This window comes from Cetorhinus maximus, chromosome 12 (genome assembly GCF_964194155.1).
Source record: "Cetorhinus maximus chromosome 12, sCetMax3.hap1.1, whole genome shotgun sequence".
Taxonomy (NCBI): Eukaryota; Metazoa; Chordata; class Chondrichthyes; order Lamniformes; family Cetorhinidae; genus Cetorhinus; species Cetorhinus maximus.
The window spans coordinates 110,203,693-110,218,357 of NC_135890.1; the positions used below are offsets into that span (position 1 = coordinate 110,203,693).

Consider the following 14,665-nt stretch of genomic DNA (forward strand, 5'->3'; position numbering starts at 1 on the left):
CTTGGCTCATTATTCATGCTCAGTCTTCATTAGTGCAAACAGATGACAAATGTAGTTGGAAAAGTTGGTGTTAGAATGGGAGTACTCAAGGAAGCTTGGCTTTCCTTATTTTCCATGGAGGACTGAGAGTTCAAAAAATTCTTGGTTTACTGAGTGGATGATCCGAATAATGAAAATTAATTTGTTGTTAATCAGGCTGAAGTTTCCAAAGATGGCTAGGATCGTTCAAGTTATTAAAAAAGAACATTGAATTTCATTCATTTGATATTAAAAAAACAGGCTTACCAAATGAACCATAAAAGGATGGTGGTCATTCGAAACTGTGGTGTGAAGAGGTCCCCAATATGACCACGGTCCTCCTGTCTCAAACAAACATTTGCCAGGTTTAGTTCAGTGAAGGCTGAGGAAAAAGTTTAATTTATTTCACAAGCAGCCAGCAACTACAATCAAAAGTTGGGTGCTATGGAATCTGTTAATTCCTGAAAGAATTTTTAAAAAAATACATGCCAACTCATTTATTTTCTCAAATACCGCAGATGCTGGAGATCTGAAATAAAAACAGTAAATGCTGGAAACACTCCAGTAGAGCAGGTAGCATCTGTGGAGAGAAACAGAGCCAATGTCTCAGGTTGATGATCATAAGATCAATAATAGGACTGCACATTTTTAACAATATGCATATTTAAACCTTTTAGTAACATATGCGTATTTAAGCCCTTTAGTAAGCCCTTTGGCCAACAGCATAAAAGAGCACTCTTATTTCCCAGTACTGTGACAAGCAATGGCAACCAAATAGGATTCTTAATCAAATGGCTGTTCATCTTATGTAATTTGGATAGTGAGTTTTGACAAACTAGTTGACCACAAAGAACATCATAGCAAAGTCCAATTCTGACCTTAACTGACATCCATGTGTGTGCATTTTCCAGCAAGTGTCATTGGATTAGTGATCAGGAGAAGGAACCCTGATTGACATCACCTTGTTTTTGTCTGCGGACAAGATCAACCATACCACCCCACAGGTGTTCAACAAATCCATCAGGATTTAATTCAGGATCTTCCTGATCTGTAATGGTTGGTATCACACTGGGCAGTTTTATCCATTATGCCATTAAGTCAGTTCACTATTTTCTTTCATTTTTTTTCTATTTCTTGGCTCTCTTTCCCTCTTCGTCCCCACAAGTCAAGTACATTTCCTGACTGAGAAAGCAGGCTGGCAAAATACTCATAGATTGGCTGCCCTTTCTGGTTCCAAGCTGACTTCCATGTAGTGCACAAGAGTGTTGCAGGTTAATCAACTCTTAGCTTTATCTTTCTATTCACCTTGGCCCCCAATGGAGTAATTACCCTATAATGGCCAAGCTGTGAAACAATCTTGCCAAGAAATTATAAGGTTAGACAGTGCGTTAGTGCACCACTGGAGTGTAGCATTACTTGGGTCAGACATTATCATTTTCTTTCTTAATTGACATGGAAGAAAGTACAAATGAAGGATTTTTAAGTAAAGAGCATGAATAAGTTTAAGAGGCAACTAGATGCATATCTAAAGAAAGAAAGGATCAAAGAAAATAATGAGAAGGTAGACAGGGTTGAGGTTTACCAAAAGGGATGTTCTTGTTCAACCTATTACTCTTTTCCTGTTATTAAAAATTCTTGTTCTAAGTTTAACAGAAATAATATTTTAATAAAAATTAACCATTATCCCTTACCTGTCTGGCAACTATCAATTTTCCAAGTGGCATTGGTGCTCCATTTTCTGTAGCAATGCGCTTTAATGTGGCGATGGCTTTTTCTTGGTTCCCAGACAATACGTCATAACGTGCACTTTCTGGAAGCCACTTTAAGGAGAAATAAGACTATCTGATAAACTTAACTTTGGTACATAATGATGATGGAGTGAGGGTTAGTCAAGCCTTCCCTGTAATCTGACCAGGTGATTTTATTAATACAATCTGGTTAAAAATAATTTGGTCCATTATCAAACCAGACTAAATGATCCAACTCCCCAATATACAGAAATCCAGTTAATTAAATCCTTTCTTGGTTACTTCGCTACACAGAATTCCAATAGATCAAATCAATTTCCATTTTGTTCCATTACAAAGCATTTAGTGAAAAATCCATGATATCCTATGGTGTCTGGTAGTTTGAGCCCTGCTACGTGAGCATTTCCTTTGTCAATGATTAATATCAAGTTACCAAGTTGAAAATTGTGGACACTTCTTCCATGAGGTAGAGGGTTGACAGGAGGATTTAAATTTGGGTCCCTTCTAATTAGTCTGTGATTTACTGCTATTGTCATTAAGTCATTTATTCCCCCCCCCCCCCCCTCACATTATAACATTATCTTTTTCTCTTTCCCCTCCAACCCTCATTCTCCATCCTCAGTGCCCAGCATCAATTACCCAATGTATAGGCAGAGGGCCTGCCACTAGACTTCTACAAATGCTCTTGTGAGCAGCTACTACAAGGTGTGCTAGGTGTACCTTGGATCACTACCTTTAGATTATCTCTTTTTCGTGGGAAAGAGCCTACCCTCTTCTCAACCTTCCTCTTGACAGTTCAAATTACAGCCTCACTGTGTGAGGACTCAAACGTCCTGGACTTGCCACATTAGGTGAACCGAATGAACTGATTACTTTTCCCACTACTCCCTCAAATTCATACATTCCCATCATTTTCTATTCAAGTTTTCCTTTTAGTGGAAATACCTACAAAACACAAGACGGCGAAAATCATAAGAGGCACTGCAGAAAGAATGAGCAACCAGCGCCAGCCTAGTGTGGGCATCACCACCACTGCCAGCAGTACCTCAAACACTGTCCCAAAGGCCCAGAACACCTGAAAATGAAGAGAGCTCCAATTAAGCACAATCCACAGATGCTGAGAAAAGCAGTAAGCTCGATATTAATTATTGATAGTCTGGATTTTTTATTCCTTCTCTTTTCTTAAATATCTCTCCCCGTCATGTAATAATTCTCTGCCAAGAGGCAGGGAGGCAGCAATGCCAATCAATAACTGAGCTTTAGGAGGTACACTGGAATGGTCTGGGAAATGATTCAAAATTCATATTTTCTCCATGGACCTTGTGGGGTAATTGTTTAGCTTCAGCTTAATGAAGGGGGAGCTTAGTTTTGTATCTTATCTATGTTGCACTTAACCTGGGAGGGCTAATGTAAAGGAATCTTTACTTTCTATCTAATACATGCAACACTTTGGACAACTCGAAAGGGCAGCATTAACGAAGCTGTATTGTACCCCATTCCACGCATTACTTGATTTGGGAGAAATTGATGGAACATAGTGGATAGAACATTATCCTGCATCTAACTTAGGCTATACCTGACCTTGGAGCACTTGTTATTGAGACCTAGTGTAAAAATTGTTTTTTCCCAGCAGTGACGTCCCTCAGCTTAATTAACACAAAGAAAAATTCAGTATCCCTCCCACAAATAATAAAAGGTAGTACACATTGCAAGAGAATGATCATGTCCCACTGACCTCTATTAGTAAGATGCACTTTGCTCTTGACTTCATTGGAAGGAATTCTGCATATAGCGTTACCCTGTGTGGAGCAACCGAGACTAGAAATAATTATTTATTTATTCATTTAGAATGAAGAAGTTTAAGTTATCTTAAACTTTAAAGTGATGCACTCACGATTGTGGAACACCTCCAATCCCAAAGCCTACCAAACCTCTGAGCACAAGGATCCAGCTGTAGATTGGTGAAAAGGCACTCAGAATTCCATAGTACAATGTCCAGAGTACACTAACTTTCAGACCCTGGAATTAACACATAAAAACATAGATGGTTAATACTAGACTCTAACAGTGGCAAGAGATTTAGGCATAGAAATTCTTCTCAGGGAGTAGCACAAAATGGGCAGAACCAGATCGGCCACCCGTTAAAATCAATGCCTGATACTCAGCTCCATTGCAGTCCATGGAAGTAAATACTTGTCTCTGCATAGAACGGGTGACCAATCTGAACCACTGCCTTTGAGAAATTTCTACCCATTAACATCAGCTCACCTTGGGACCAAAAGTTTAAGAGTGCTAACCCACACCGGAAATTGAGCACATAAATTAGGTTAACACCACTGATGGAGGTTAAAAGTACTGATGGAGGTTAAAAAATGTTTTGCTTGATATTCTGGAAGGATAAGATCAAATTGGGCAAAGTACATCCATCATTTAAACCTAATTTAGTTGGTGGCATTCAGCCAGCAAATGTGGTAGACTCTGTGACACAGACCTTTCTGAATTACAAGAACATAGAATATTGTTACTTCAAGACAGTAAGCACTCCAACACTGTGCTGTGGAATAATAAGAGGCAGGTTCACACTTATGATTCCCCACATAGTGAACTCAAAACGAAGCTCTTCCATTGTATGGGACACCTAGCTTCAGCAGCAGGGTTACAGACAATGAATACCTGGTACAGTTTAAATCCAATTGCTAGGCATTTTGAGGTTGCTTGGAACAATGTAGGAAACCAAAGATGGAAACACATCTTCAAGTGCTGAGCCACAGGCTGGTCAGGGTCACAATTGTGTCTGCAATGGAAGTATTTAGTCACCCAATCTGTGAGAAGACTACACCATAAGCAGCAAATAGAGTTTATTAGATTAAGAAGGATGTATATGTAAATTGTTAAGCCACACAGAAGGAATTCTTGTTGCTGTGGACAATTAGAGGGGAGGTGATGGCGTAGTGGTATTGTTGCTGGATGAGTAATCCAGAGACCCAGGGTAATGCTCTGGGGATCTGGGTTCAAACCCTGCTATGGCAGATAGTGGAATTTGAATTCAATAAAATCTGGAATTAAAAGTTTAATGATGACCATGAAACCATTGTCGATTGTTGTAAAAACCCATCTGGTTCACTAATGTATCGTCCTTACTTGGTCTCGCCTACATGTGACTCCAAATGTGGTTGACTCTTAAAAGGCCTAGTAAGCCACTCAGTTGTATCAAACCGCTACAAAGTCACAAAAAAGGAATGAAGCCGGATGGACCACCCAGATTCGACCTAGGCACTGGAAGCGACAACAGCAATCTCAGCCATGTCAACCCTGCAAAGTCCTCCTTACTAACATCTGGGGGCTAGTGCCAAAATAGGGAGAGCTGTCTCACAGACTAGTCAAGCAACAGCCTGACATAGTCATCCTCATGGAATCATATCTTACAGATAATGTCCCAGACACCACCATCACCATCCCTGAGTATGTCCTGTCCCACTGAGTATGTCCTGTCCCAGCAGAGGTGGCGGCACAGTGGTATACAGTTGGGAGCGAGTTGCCCTCAACATTGACTCCGGAACCCATGAAGTCTCATGGCATCAGGTCAAACATGGGCAAGGAAACCTGCTGATTATCACATACTGCCCTCCCTCAGCTGATTTATCAGAACGCTTCCATGTTAAACACCACTTGGAGGAAGCACTGAGAGTGGCAAGGGTGCGGAACGCACTTTGGGTGGGGGACTTGAATGTCCATCACCAAGAATGGCTCGGTAGCACCACTACTGGCCAAGTCCTAAAGGGCATAGCTGTTAGACTGGGTCTGTGGCAGATGGTGAGGGAAAAACATACTTATCCTCACCAACCTGCCTGCTGCAGATGCATCTGCCTATGACAGTATCGGTAGGAGTAACCACTGCACAGTCATTGTGGAGACAAAATCCTGCCTTCACTCACATTGAGCCTACCCTCCATCGTGTTGTGTGGCACTACCACTGTGCTAAATGGGATAGATTTCAACAGATCCAGCAACTCAAGACTGGACATCCATGAGGCGCTGTGGGCCATCAGCAGCAGCAGAGTTGTATTCAAACACAATCTATAATCTCATAGCCCAGCATATCTCCCACTCTGCCATTACCATCAAGCCAGGGGATCAACCCTGGTTCAATGAAGAGTGCAGGAAGGCATGCCAGGAGCAGCACCAAGCATACCTAAAAATGAGGTGTCAAGCTGGTGAAGCAAGACTACTTGTGTGCCAAAAAGCATAAGCAACAAGTGATAGACAGAGCTAAGCGATCCCACAACCAACAGATCAGATCTAAGCTCTGTAGTCCTGCCACATCCAGTCGTGAATGGTGGTGGAAAATTAAACAACTCACTGGAGGAGGAGGTTCCACAAATAACCCCATCCTCAACGATGGAGGAGCCCAGCACATTAGTGCAAAAGTTAAGGCTGAAACATTTGATACAGTCTTCAGCCAGAAGTGCCAAGTGGAGAATCCACCTCAGCCTCTTCCAGTTGCCAGTCTTCAGCCAATTTGATTCACTCCATGTGATATCAAGAAACGGCTGTAGGCACTGGATACTGCAAAGGCTATGGGCCCTGACAATATTCCGGCAATAGTACTGAATATTTGTGCTCCAGAACTTGCCATGCCCCTAGCCAAGCTGTTCCAGTACAGCTACAACACTGGCATCTACCTGGCTATGTGGAAAATTGCCCAGGTATGTCCTGTTTACAAAAAGCAGGACAACTCCAACTCGGACAAATTACCGTCCCATCACTCTACTCTCGATCATCAGTAATGTAATGGAAGGGGTCATCAACAGTGCTATCAAACAGCATCTGCTTAGCAATAACCTGCTCACTGATGCCCATTTTGGGTTCCGCCAGGGCCACTCAGCTCCTGACCTCATTACAGCCTTGATTCAAACATGGACAAAAGAGCTGAACTCCAGAGGTGAGGTGAGAGTGGCTGCCCTTGACATCAAGGCAGCATTTGACTGAGTGTGGCATCAAGGAGCCCTAGCAAAACTGGAGTCAATGAGAATCAGGGGGAAAACTCTCCGCTAGTTGGAGTCATACCTAGCACAAAGGAAGATGGTTGTGGTTGTTGGAGGTCAGTCATCTCAGCTCCAGGACATCAGTGCAGGAGTTCCTCAGGGTAATGTCCTAGGCCCAACCATTTTCAGCTGCTTCACCAATGACCTCCCTTTCATTATAAGGTCAGAGGTGGGGACGTTTGTTGATGATCGCACAATGTTCAGCACCATTCGCGACTCCTCAGATACTGAAACAGTCCATGTTCAAATGCAGCAAGACCTGAACAAATCCCAGGCTTGGGCCGACAAATAGCAAATAACATTCGCGCCACACATGTGTCAGACAATGACCATCTCCAACAAGAGAGAATCCAACCGTTGCCCCTTGATGTTCAATGGCATTATCATCACTGAATCCCCCACTATCAACATTCTAGGGATTAACATTGACTAGAAACTGAACTGGACTAGCCATATAAATACTGTGGCTACAAGAACAGGTCAGAGGCTAGGAATAGTGCGACAAGTAACTCACCCCCTAACTGCCCAAAGCCTGTCCACCATCTACAAGGCACAAGTCAGGAGTGTGATGGAATACTCCCCACTTGCCTGGATGAGTGCAGCTCCCACAACACTCAAGAAGCTTGACACTGGGATGTCTGCGTGATGGTGAGGTACCAAAGTGATGCCAATGGGCATAAACTGTACCCAAGTGGGAGTCAAAGTTTCAGAACACAAGGGAAAAAAAACAGGAAAAAAAACAGGTATGGCTGCTACTCACTGTCTTTCTGCCATACTGGTCTGATATATTTCCCCATAGTGATGAGCTGGACATCATTCCAATGAACACTACCTAAAGCAGAAGAGGAAGGGGAAGAAGAACAGGGTTGAGAGAAAAAGGATTGAAATAGAACTTCAGTACAATTTATTACCATGTGGTCAGTGCCTAGTGAGTGGTGCTATTCATTAAAATTCAACAATGTTATCATACCGAGGTTAGGAGGGCAACTTGCCAGCTCTGCAATCTCCACTCACAGTGTAGCTGAGGTGCAAGAATGCTGAGTATCATCATCTCCATGGCATCGGCCATCTATAAATAAAAATAAGTGCACTTAGGACATGTAATACAGAATTAGCAACCAGCAGCCAACATAGAAAGGAAGTAAGAAAGCTTGGAATGAGAAAGGTCTATTCCTTCCATCATGGTCTATATACAATCTGTTCTATAATGGGCTCTGTCCTGCTGTGATGTTTATGCTTTTTTGTAAAAGGACATTTTATTTAAAAAGAATTGTTTTATGAAACCTGCCAGTAGGGCGTGCTAAGTCCCGGATGTTTTGCCCTCCGGTGGAGAATAAGGAATAAAGAAACCTTCTGTTTTTCACAAAGGAAGTTGGAGTTCAGAAGCAGATAACTGTGTGTGTATTCTTAATTGTTAAGAAGTGACACAATACTTCAAATGGCATCGAGGATGGGATCATCATTATTAGGGCTTTAGAGGCTTTTGATCCAGCTAAAATGGACTTAGAGTTTATGTCAAGCAAATGGAACAGTTTTTCATTGTGAATGAGAATGAAGAGGAAAAGCAGCCTCAGTGTTTCTCGTGTTCATCGGAATGAAAAATTTCACTTTCCTGAGAAATCTCATCGCTCCTGAAGCCAGCAGATAAAAGCTTTAAAGAGCTTGTGGATGTTTTGAAAAAGCACTTCGATCCCAGACCAGCAATTATTGCCGAGAGAATCAAGTTTCACCGAACAGAACAGCATGAGAATGAGTCAGTTTCCCAGTTCCTGGCTGAGTTGAGAAAATTAGCGGAACATTGTGACTTTAAAGGTTACCTGGGAGAAGCGTTGTGTGATCGCTTGGCTCTTTGACTAAGAAACGAAAGAATTCAGTGTAGATTGTTAGCAGAACAAGAGTTGACACTGAAGAAAGCATTCAAGACTGCACAAAGCATCGACATGGCAGAGAAACAAGCTGGAGATTTGAAAGCGCATTCTAACAATGCTGAAGTTAAAATAGTAAAGTCAGGGTATACTCGCTTCCAAACATGTTACCACTGTAATGGAATAGGGCATAATGCAGAAGCCTGTAAGTGGAAAACCACTGATTGTCGCTACTGTGGAAAAAAAAGACACATACAGCATGCATGTAGATCAAAGGCTAATCACAGTAAAGCAGTACCACCAAGAAAAGGGTATCACGAGGAGCACACATACAAGTCGTGCTTGACAATAAACTGGCAGTTTAAAAAGGCGCCTTACTTGGAAACACAATAAAAAAGTAATGTGAGTCCAGACGAGGCAGGAAATGAAACTAACAGCAACAATGAGGAAGAGCAATTGTATTGCATTCAGTCTGATCTGAAACTAGATGAAGGACTAAAAGTTGGCATTGCCTTAATTGTTAAAATGGTTGTAATAGAGGGTGACACTGGAGCATCAGTTTCTATTGTTTCAGAGAAGACATGGGAGAAAATTTTCAAGAAACGCCTATTGGAAAAAACCCTCCGCCAGCTTAGCACCTACACTGGTGAGCCTGTGAATATACTTGGAAACATGTCCATTCAAGCTAATGATGGAGGTCAAATAGCAAGGTTTCCACTTTTCATTGTGAAAGGGATTGTCCATCGCTTATGGGCAGGGACAGACTAAATGAAATTTGGCTGGACTGGAATAAAATAAGTAAAGTGCACTGCAACCCCATGTTGCAGTCCTTGTTAGACAAGTATACTGATGGCTTGAAAGAAGGTCTTGGAGTTATTCAAGACATTGAGGCAAATCTTGCTGTGAAGGCCGAAGCTTCTCCAAGGTTCTTCAAACCATGTTCAGTTCCCTACTCAATGCAACAGAAAATCGAGCAGGAACTAGAACGACTTGAAAACTTTCAGATAATTGAGGAAGTTGATTATGCAGAGTGGGCAGCTCCAAGAGTCCCAGTAGTGAAGGATGACGGGTCTATCAGAATATGTGGTGACTATAAGATCACCATTAATCCTTTCCTCGAAGTGCATCAGTACCCACTACTGAAAATTGAGGACCTGTTCGCTGCTCTGAATGGAGGTGAATTATTCACAAAGCTTGACCTAACAGGCATTTTTGCAAATGCAGCTGAGTGAAGGTTCCAGGAAATATACAATCATCAGCACACACAGAAGTCTATCTCAATGAAACAGCTACCATTTGGAATCATGTCATTGCCAGCCTTATTCCAGCAGGCCATGGACAAAATTCTACAGGGTCTCCCTGGTGTAATCTGCTTCTAAGACGACATGCTCATCACCGGGAAAAACCTCCCAACTCATTTAGAGAACCTAGGCAGGATCCTGCGTAGACTAGAAAAATACAGCATCTGCTGTAAGAAATCAAAATACTTGTTTCTGAAGCCCTCAGTGGAGTACCTGGGACATGTGATCGACAAAACTGGCCTCTCAACCTCACCCAGAAAGGTGGAGGCAATGGTGAATGCACCACAGCCCAAAAATGCTAAGGAGCATCGTTCATTTTTGGGACTTGTGAATTGTTACAGCAAGTTCATTTCCAGTTTGGCTACCAAAGCAGCACCACTGAATAATCTGATGAAGAAGAATACAAAATGGAATTGGTCACAAGCCTGTCAGGAAAGTTTCAAGGAACTCAAGCAAGAGCTCACTTCTGCTAAAGTCCTGGCATATTTCAATGAAAAGTTGCCTGTCAGCCTGGCTTGTGATTCATATGGATATTCATATGGTTGGAGCTGTCATCTTCCACACATTTCCTGATGGCAGTGAAAGGCCCATTGCATACACCTCACGCACATTGTCCAAGGCAGAACAAAATTATGCCCAAATTGAGAAGGAAGCACTTGGACTAATCTATGGAGTCAAGAAGTTCCACCAATATTTGTATGGGCGTAAATTTATGTAATTACAGACCACAAGCCTTTGACCTGGTTGCTTAGCCTGAAGTCACAAATCCTGACATTTGCCGCTGCACGCTTACAAAGGTGGACACTGATCTTATCTGCTTACCAGTATGAAATTACATTTCGCTCGACTGAGAATCATGGAAATGCAGACGCACTTTCCAGACTTCCATTACACCACAGCTTCACAACCCAAAGTGAAGTCACTGCTTTCAGTGTGAACCAGATGGACGTGTTACCTGTTAAAGCGGATCAAATTCGACCTGAAACGCAGAGGGATGCTGTATTCTACAAAGTTTACCTATACACACAGAAGGGTTGGTGTTTACCTCAAGAAGTGACTACTGAGCTTAAACCTTATTATATGTGTAGATTTGAGCTGACTTTGCAAGATGGTTGTTTGTTATGGGGATTCAGAGTTGTTATTCCTCCAAAATCCAAACACGAGTTTTAGAAGAACTTCACCTCAGTCACATGGAATTGTCAAAATGAAAGCATTAGCTCATCTACATAGCATGGTCGCCACACCTGGATAAAGACATTGAAGGCATGGTCAGTGATTGCCCTTCAAGTTAAGAAATGAAGTCTTCTCCTGCACCTGCCTCATTACATCCGTGGGCTTGGCCTGACCACCCATAGCAGAGATTTCACATGGACTTTGCCGGACCACTTCTCGGACATACGTTCCTGATTGTGGTGGATGCTCGCACAAAGTGGCCTCATGTTATTCCCATGATGTTGACTACTTCAGCAAAGACCACTGATGCTCTCTGGAATGTGTTCACTACTTTTGGATTGCTGGAGCAGATTGTGTCTGACAATGCCACACAGTTCACATCATGTGAATTTCAAACATTCCTGAAAAACAATAGGATCAAGCAAATTCTCATCTCACCTTACCACCCATCCTCAAATGGTGAAGCTAAGTGCTTTGTCCAGATATTCAAAATGGCCATTTTGAAGGAAAGGATGCAAACAGATTGGAAGTTGAAGCTGAAGAACTTTTTGATGATGTATCGTAATACTTTACATTCAACAACAGGCATATCTCCTGCTGAGCTGATGCTCAGAAGATGACCACATACCAGAATGGATTTGCTGTGTCCGGACTTGAAAGGAAAGATTAGTTCAATGCAGCTAGATCAGAAGAGGTCACATGACATAAGTAAACCAGCTTGGGAGTTTAATCTGGATCAGTCTGTTTGGGTCCGAAATTACTGTGGGACACTAAAGTAGCTCCTGGGAAGAATCATCAAGCATTGAGGACCACTGACCTATGATGTTGAACCTTCCTGTGGAATCTGGAAGAGACACACTGACCAGATTAGAGAAGCCAAATCCAATGAACCAAATTTCCAGGGATCTCCAGTCACAATGGAAGATTTCTGGGAAACATCTGCTCCAGTTGGGGAGACCTGACTTGATTCAGCTGACAAACCTGTAGCACCTGTAACTGAAACTGTTGAATATGAACAGAAACAAGTGGAACAGCAGAACCTTCCATTTCGAAGCAAACAAACTGAGATACTTCTGCCGAAGGGCCATGAAGGCTCGAAACGTTAACTGATTTCTTCTCCGCCGATGCTGCCAGACTTGCTGAGTTTTTCCAGGTAATTCTGTTTTTGTTTGAGATAACCTAAGCTAACACTCCTACACCAAAGCGAATCTGTAAACCGCCTGACCGATTTCTTCCTGGCTAAAGGGGGAGGAAATGTGATGTTTGTGTTTAATGTTTATGCTTGTTTGTAAAAGGACATTTTAGTTAAAAAGAATTGTCATATAAAACATGACAGTAGGGTGTGCTAAGTCCCAGATATATTGCCCTCTGGTGGAGAATAAGGAATAAAGGAACCTTCTGTTTTTCACACAGGAAGTTGGAACTCAGAAGCAGATAGCTGTGTGTGTATTCTTAATTGTTAAGAAGTGACAAACCACTTCACTTACCCATTTAATCATCTGAGAAAAAGCCTTGCAAAGCTTCCCTTATCTTTAAGAAAACCTTATATTTTACAATCCTGACTAGTTGCCTTCCTTGACCAGATATTCTCTTGGTCCAAGCTGTTGTGGAACAATTTTTTCATCTCTGTCTGTCCTTAATGCACAATCCCATTCTTAACCAGGTATTCATCCAGTTGTTTTTAAAGGTGCTAATTGACACATTATCATCTAGTTTAGCCAGGAGTTTATCCACATTTCTATTTTGCTATGAGGGAACCAATTCTAATCTTAAGATTTTTTAATTTTGTACATCCTTCACAATCCTTCTTTGTCTCCTTTCCTGTGCCTTCATCATCATTTTGCAACAACTACAGACATCCTCTAACTTAATGGACTAAACAACTGAGGCTTTGGGGAAAAGAAATGGTGAGTGAATGTTACTTACCCATGCCAGTCCAGTAAGGACTGAGAGTTTCCATTGAAACTTTCCAAATCCAATGGCCTCCACAGCATCCTCCACCATGAACACATCTAAAAAAACACAGGGAATGTTGAAAACCGCAATATCTTTTTTCAAATCATTGACTGCTGTTACTCAGTTTAATTTTTCATTCTCCCTTTATCTCTCCTTCCATGGGATAATTAATTTTATTCCTGTCATGTCCTGTAATTCTGAAGTGCTGCCTCGGTTGGGGTACAGTTCCACTACCTACTCTAAAAGTATCAGCCATGGATAGCACCTTTTCCTTTCAGTCAGAAGGTTGCGAGTTCAAGACCCACTCCAGATACCTGAGCACAAAAATCTAAGCTGACTCTCCAGTAAAATGCTGCACTGTTGGAGATGCGATCTGTTGAATGAGATGATGGTCTCTTGGGTGGATTATAAACGATCCCATGGCACTATTTCAAAGAAGACCAAGGAAGCCCCCCACAATATCCTGGTGAATATTTACCCTTCAATTAACATGACGAAATAAACCAGATTATCTGATCATTATCACTTTGCTGTTTGTGGCAGGATGGAAAGAAATTGGAGTCTGTACCATCACTATCCATAGCTCCAGGCTGCAACATGCATGTAAAAGTGTATGCTGCCATAGCAACTTGGACTCCTTGGTTGGCTCAGTTGGCTGGATGGCTGGTGTGGATCAGATTGGTGCCAACAGCATGGAGTTTGATCCCCATTCCAGCTGGGGTGGATTCGGGACCTGCCTTCTAGCCCTACTGGTGGTGGAGATCGAAGCGCTGTGGGTTGGAACTGCCTTCCGGCAGAGAACTCAGGAAGAAGTTTGCGGGAGGTGGCTTCCATTACAATAGTCACTATACTTCAGAAGTACTTCACTGACTGTAAAGTGTTTTGATATGTCATGGAAGTCACTATATAAATGCATGTCTTTCTTATTGTGCCTCACCCAAATTTCCGTTCTTCATGTTTGAGCCTAAATGTCAGCAGGCTCTTCTACCATAAAGTGCATCACAGCTGAACCCAAACTTGTCTTGAACAATAGTGATAGGTAGTGATCAGGAGTGAGTACTGCAGTTGATTTTAATCATCCTTCTCAATGGAGTGGAGGCAATTTGTGTCTGAGATGTCTATGTTGACTGAGATCAGCCAAAATATTACAGGTTAGAAATTGAAGCTGAGATTTTCTTGTCAGTATCGTTTGTTCCAGACAATTCCATTATCACTGGGGCCATTTAATTTTAATGTAACGTACAAGCAATACATTATGAAAAGTTGTTAATTATTTGTAGCATATAAGTGATATTGCACATATTTCCATTCTATATATTACACAAATTTTTATGATGATATAAGCCTCTCTTTAATAACAATATATACCCTACCATCTGTAGGATTTGCAAAATCTTTAGGGACAGTGCCTCCATCGTCCAATTCAACTGGCTCTAGCTCGGACCGCACTCCTTCTATCTCAATCTCATGTTCTCCAGAACATGTGTCATCTTCTGACCTTGTACTTTCACCCGTGCGACGGAACTTCACTACACTGAAAAGAAGTAAGCATCCAAAGA

General features: G+C 41.9%; 1 protein-coding gene across 1 annotated transcript in view; it reads right to left on the reverse strand.

Annotated features, from left to right (window-relative positions):
• Nucleotides 1–14,665, reverse strand: part of svopa (SV2 related protein a) — a 60,196-nt gene that overhangs the window by 28,031 nt on the left and 17,500 nt on the right. Inside the window, exons 2-10 of the mRNA XM_078554413.1 lie at nt 14,480–14,640; nt 13,077–13,162; nt 7,782–7,880; nt 7,572–7,643; nt 3,661–3,785; nt 3,502–3,565; nt 2,716–2,841; nt 1,710–1,838; nt 286–359 (exon numbers count right to left, since the gene is read on the reverse strand). Coding sequence (XP_078410539.1) covers nt 286–359; nt 1,710–1,838; nt 2,716–2,841; nt 3,502–3,565; nt 3,661–3,785; nt 7,572–7,643; nt 7,782–7,880; nt 13,077–13,162; nt 14,480–14,640 — 936 coding nt within the window. The remainder of the gene's footprint in view (nt 1–285; nt 360–1,709; nt 1,839–2,715; nt 2,842–3,501; nt 3,566–3,660; nt 3,786–7,571; nt 7,644–7,781; nt 7,881–13,076; nt 13,163–14,479; nt 14,641–14,665) is intronic.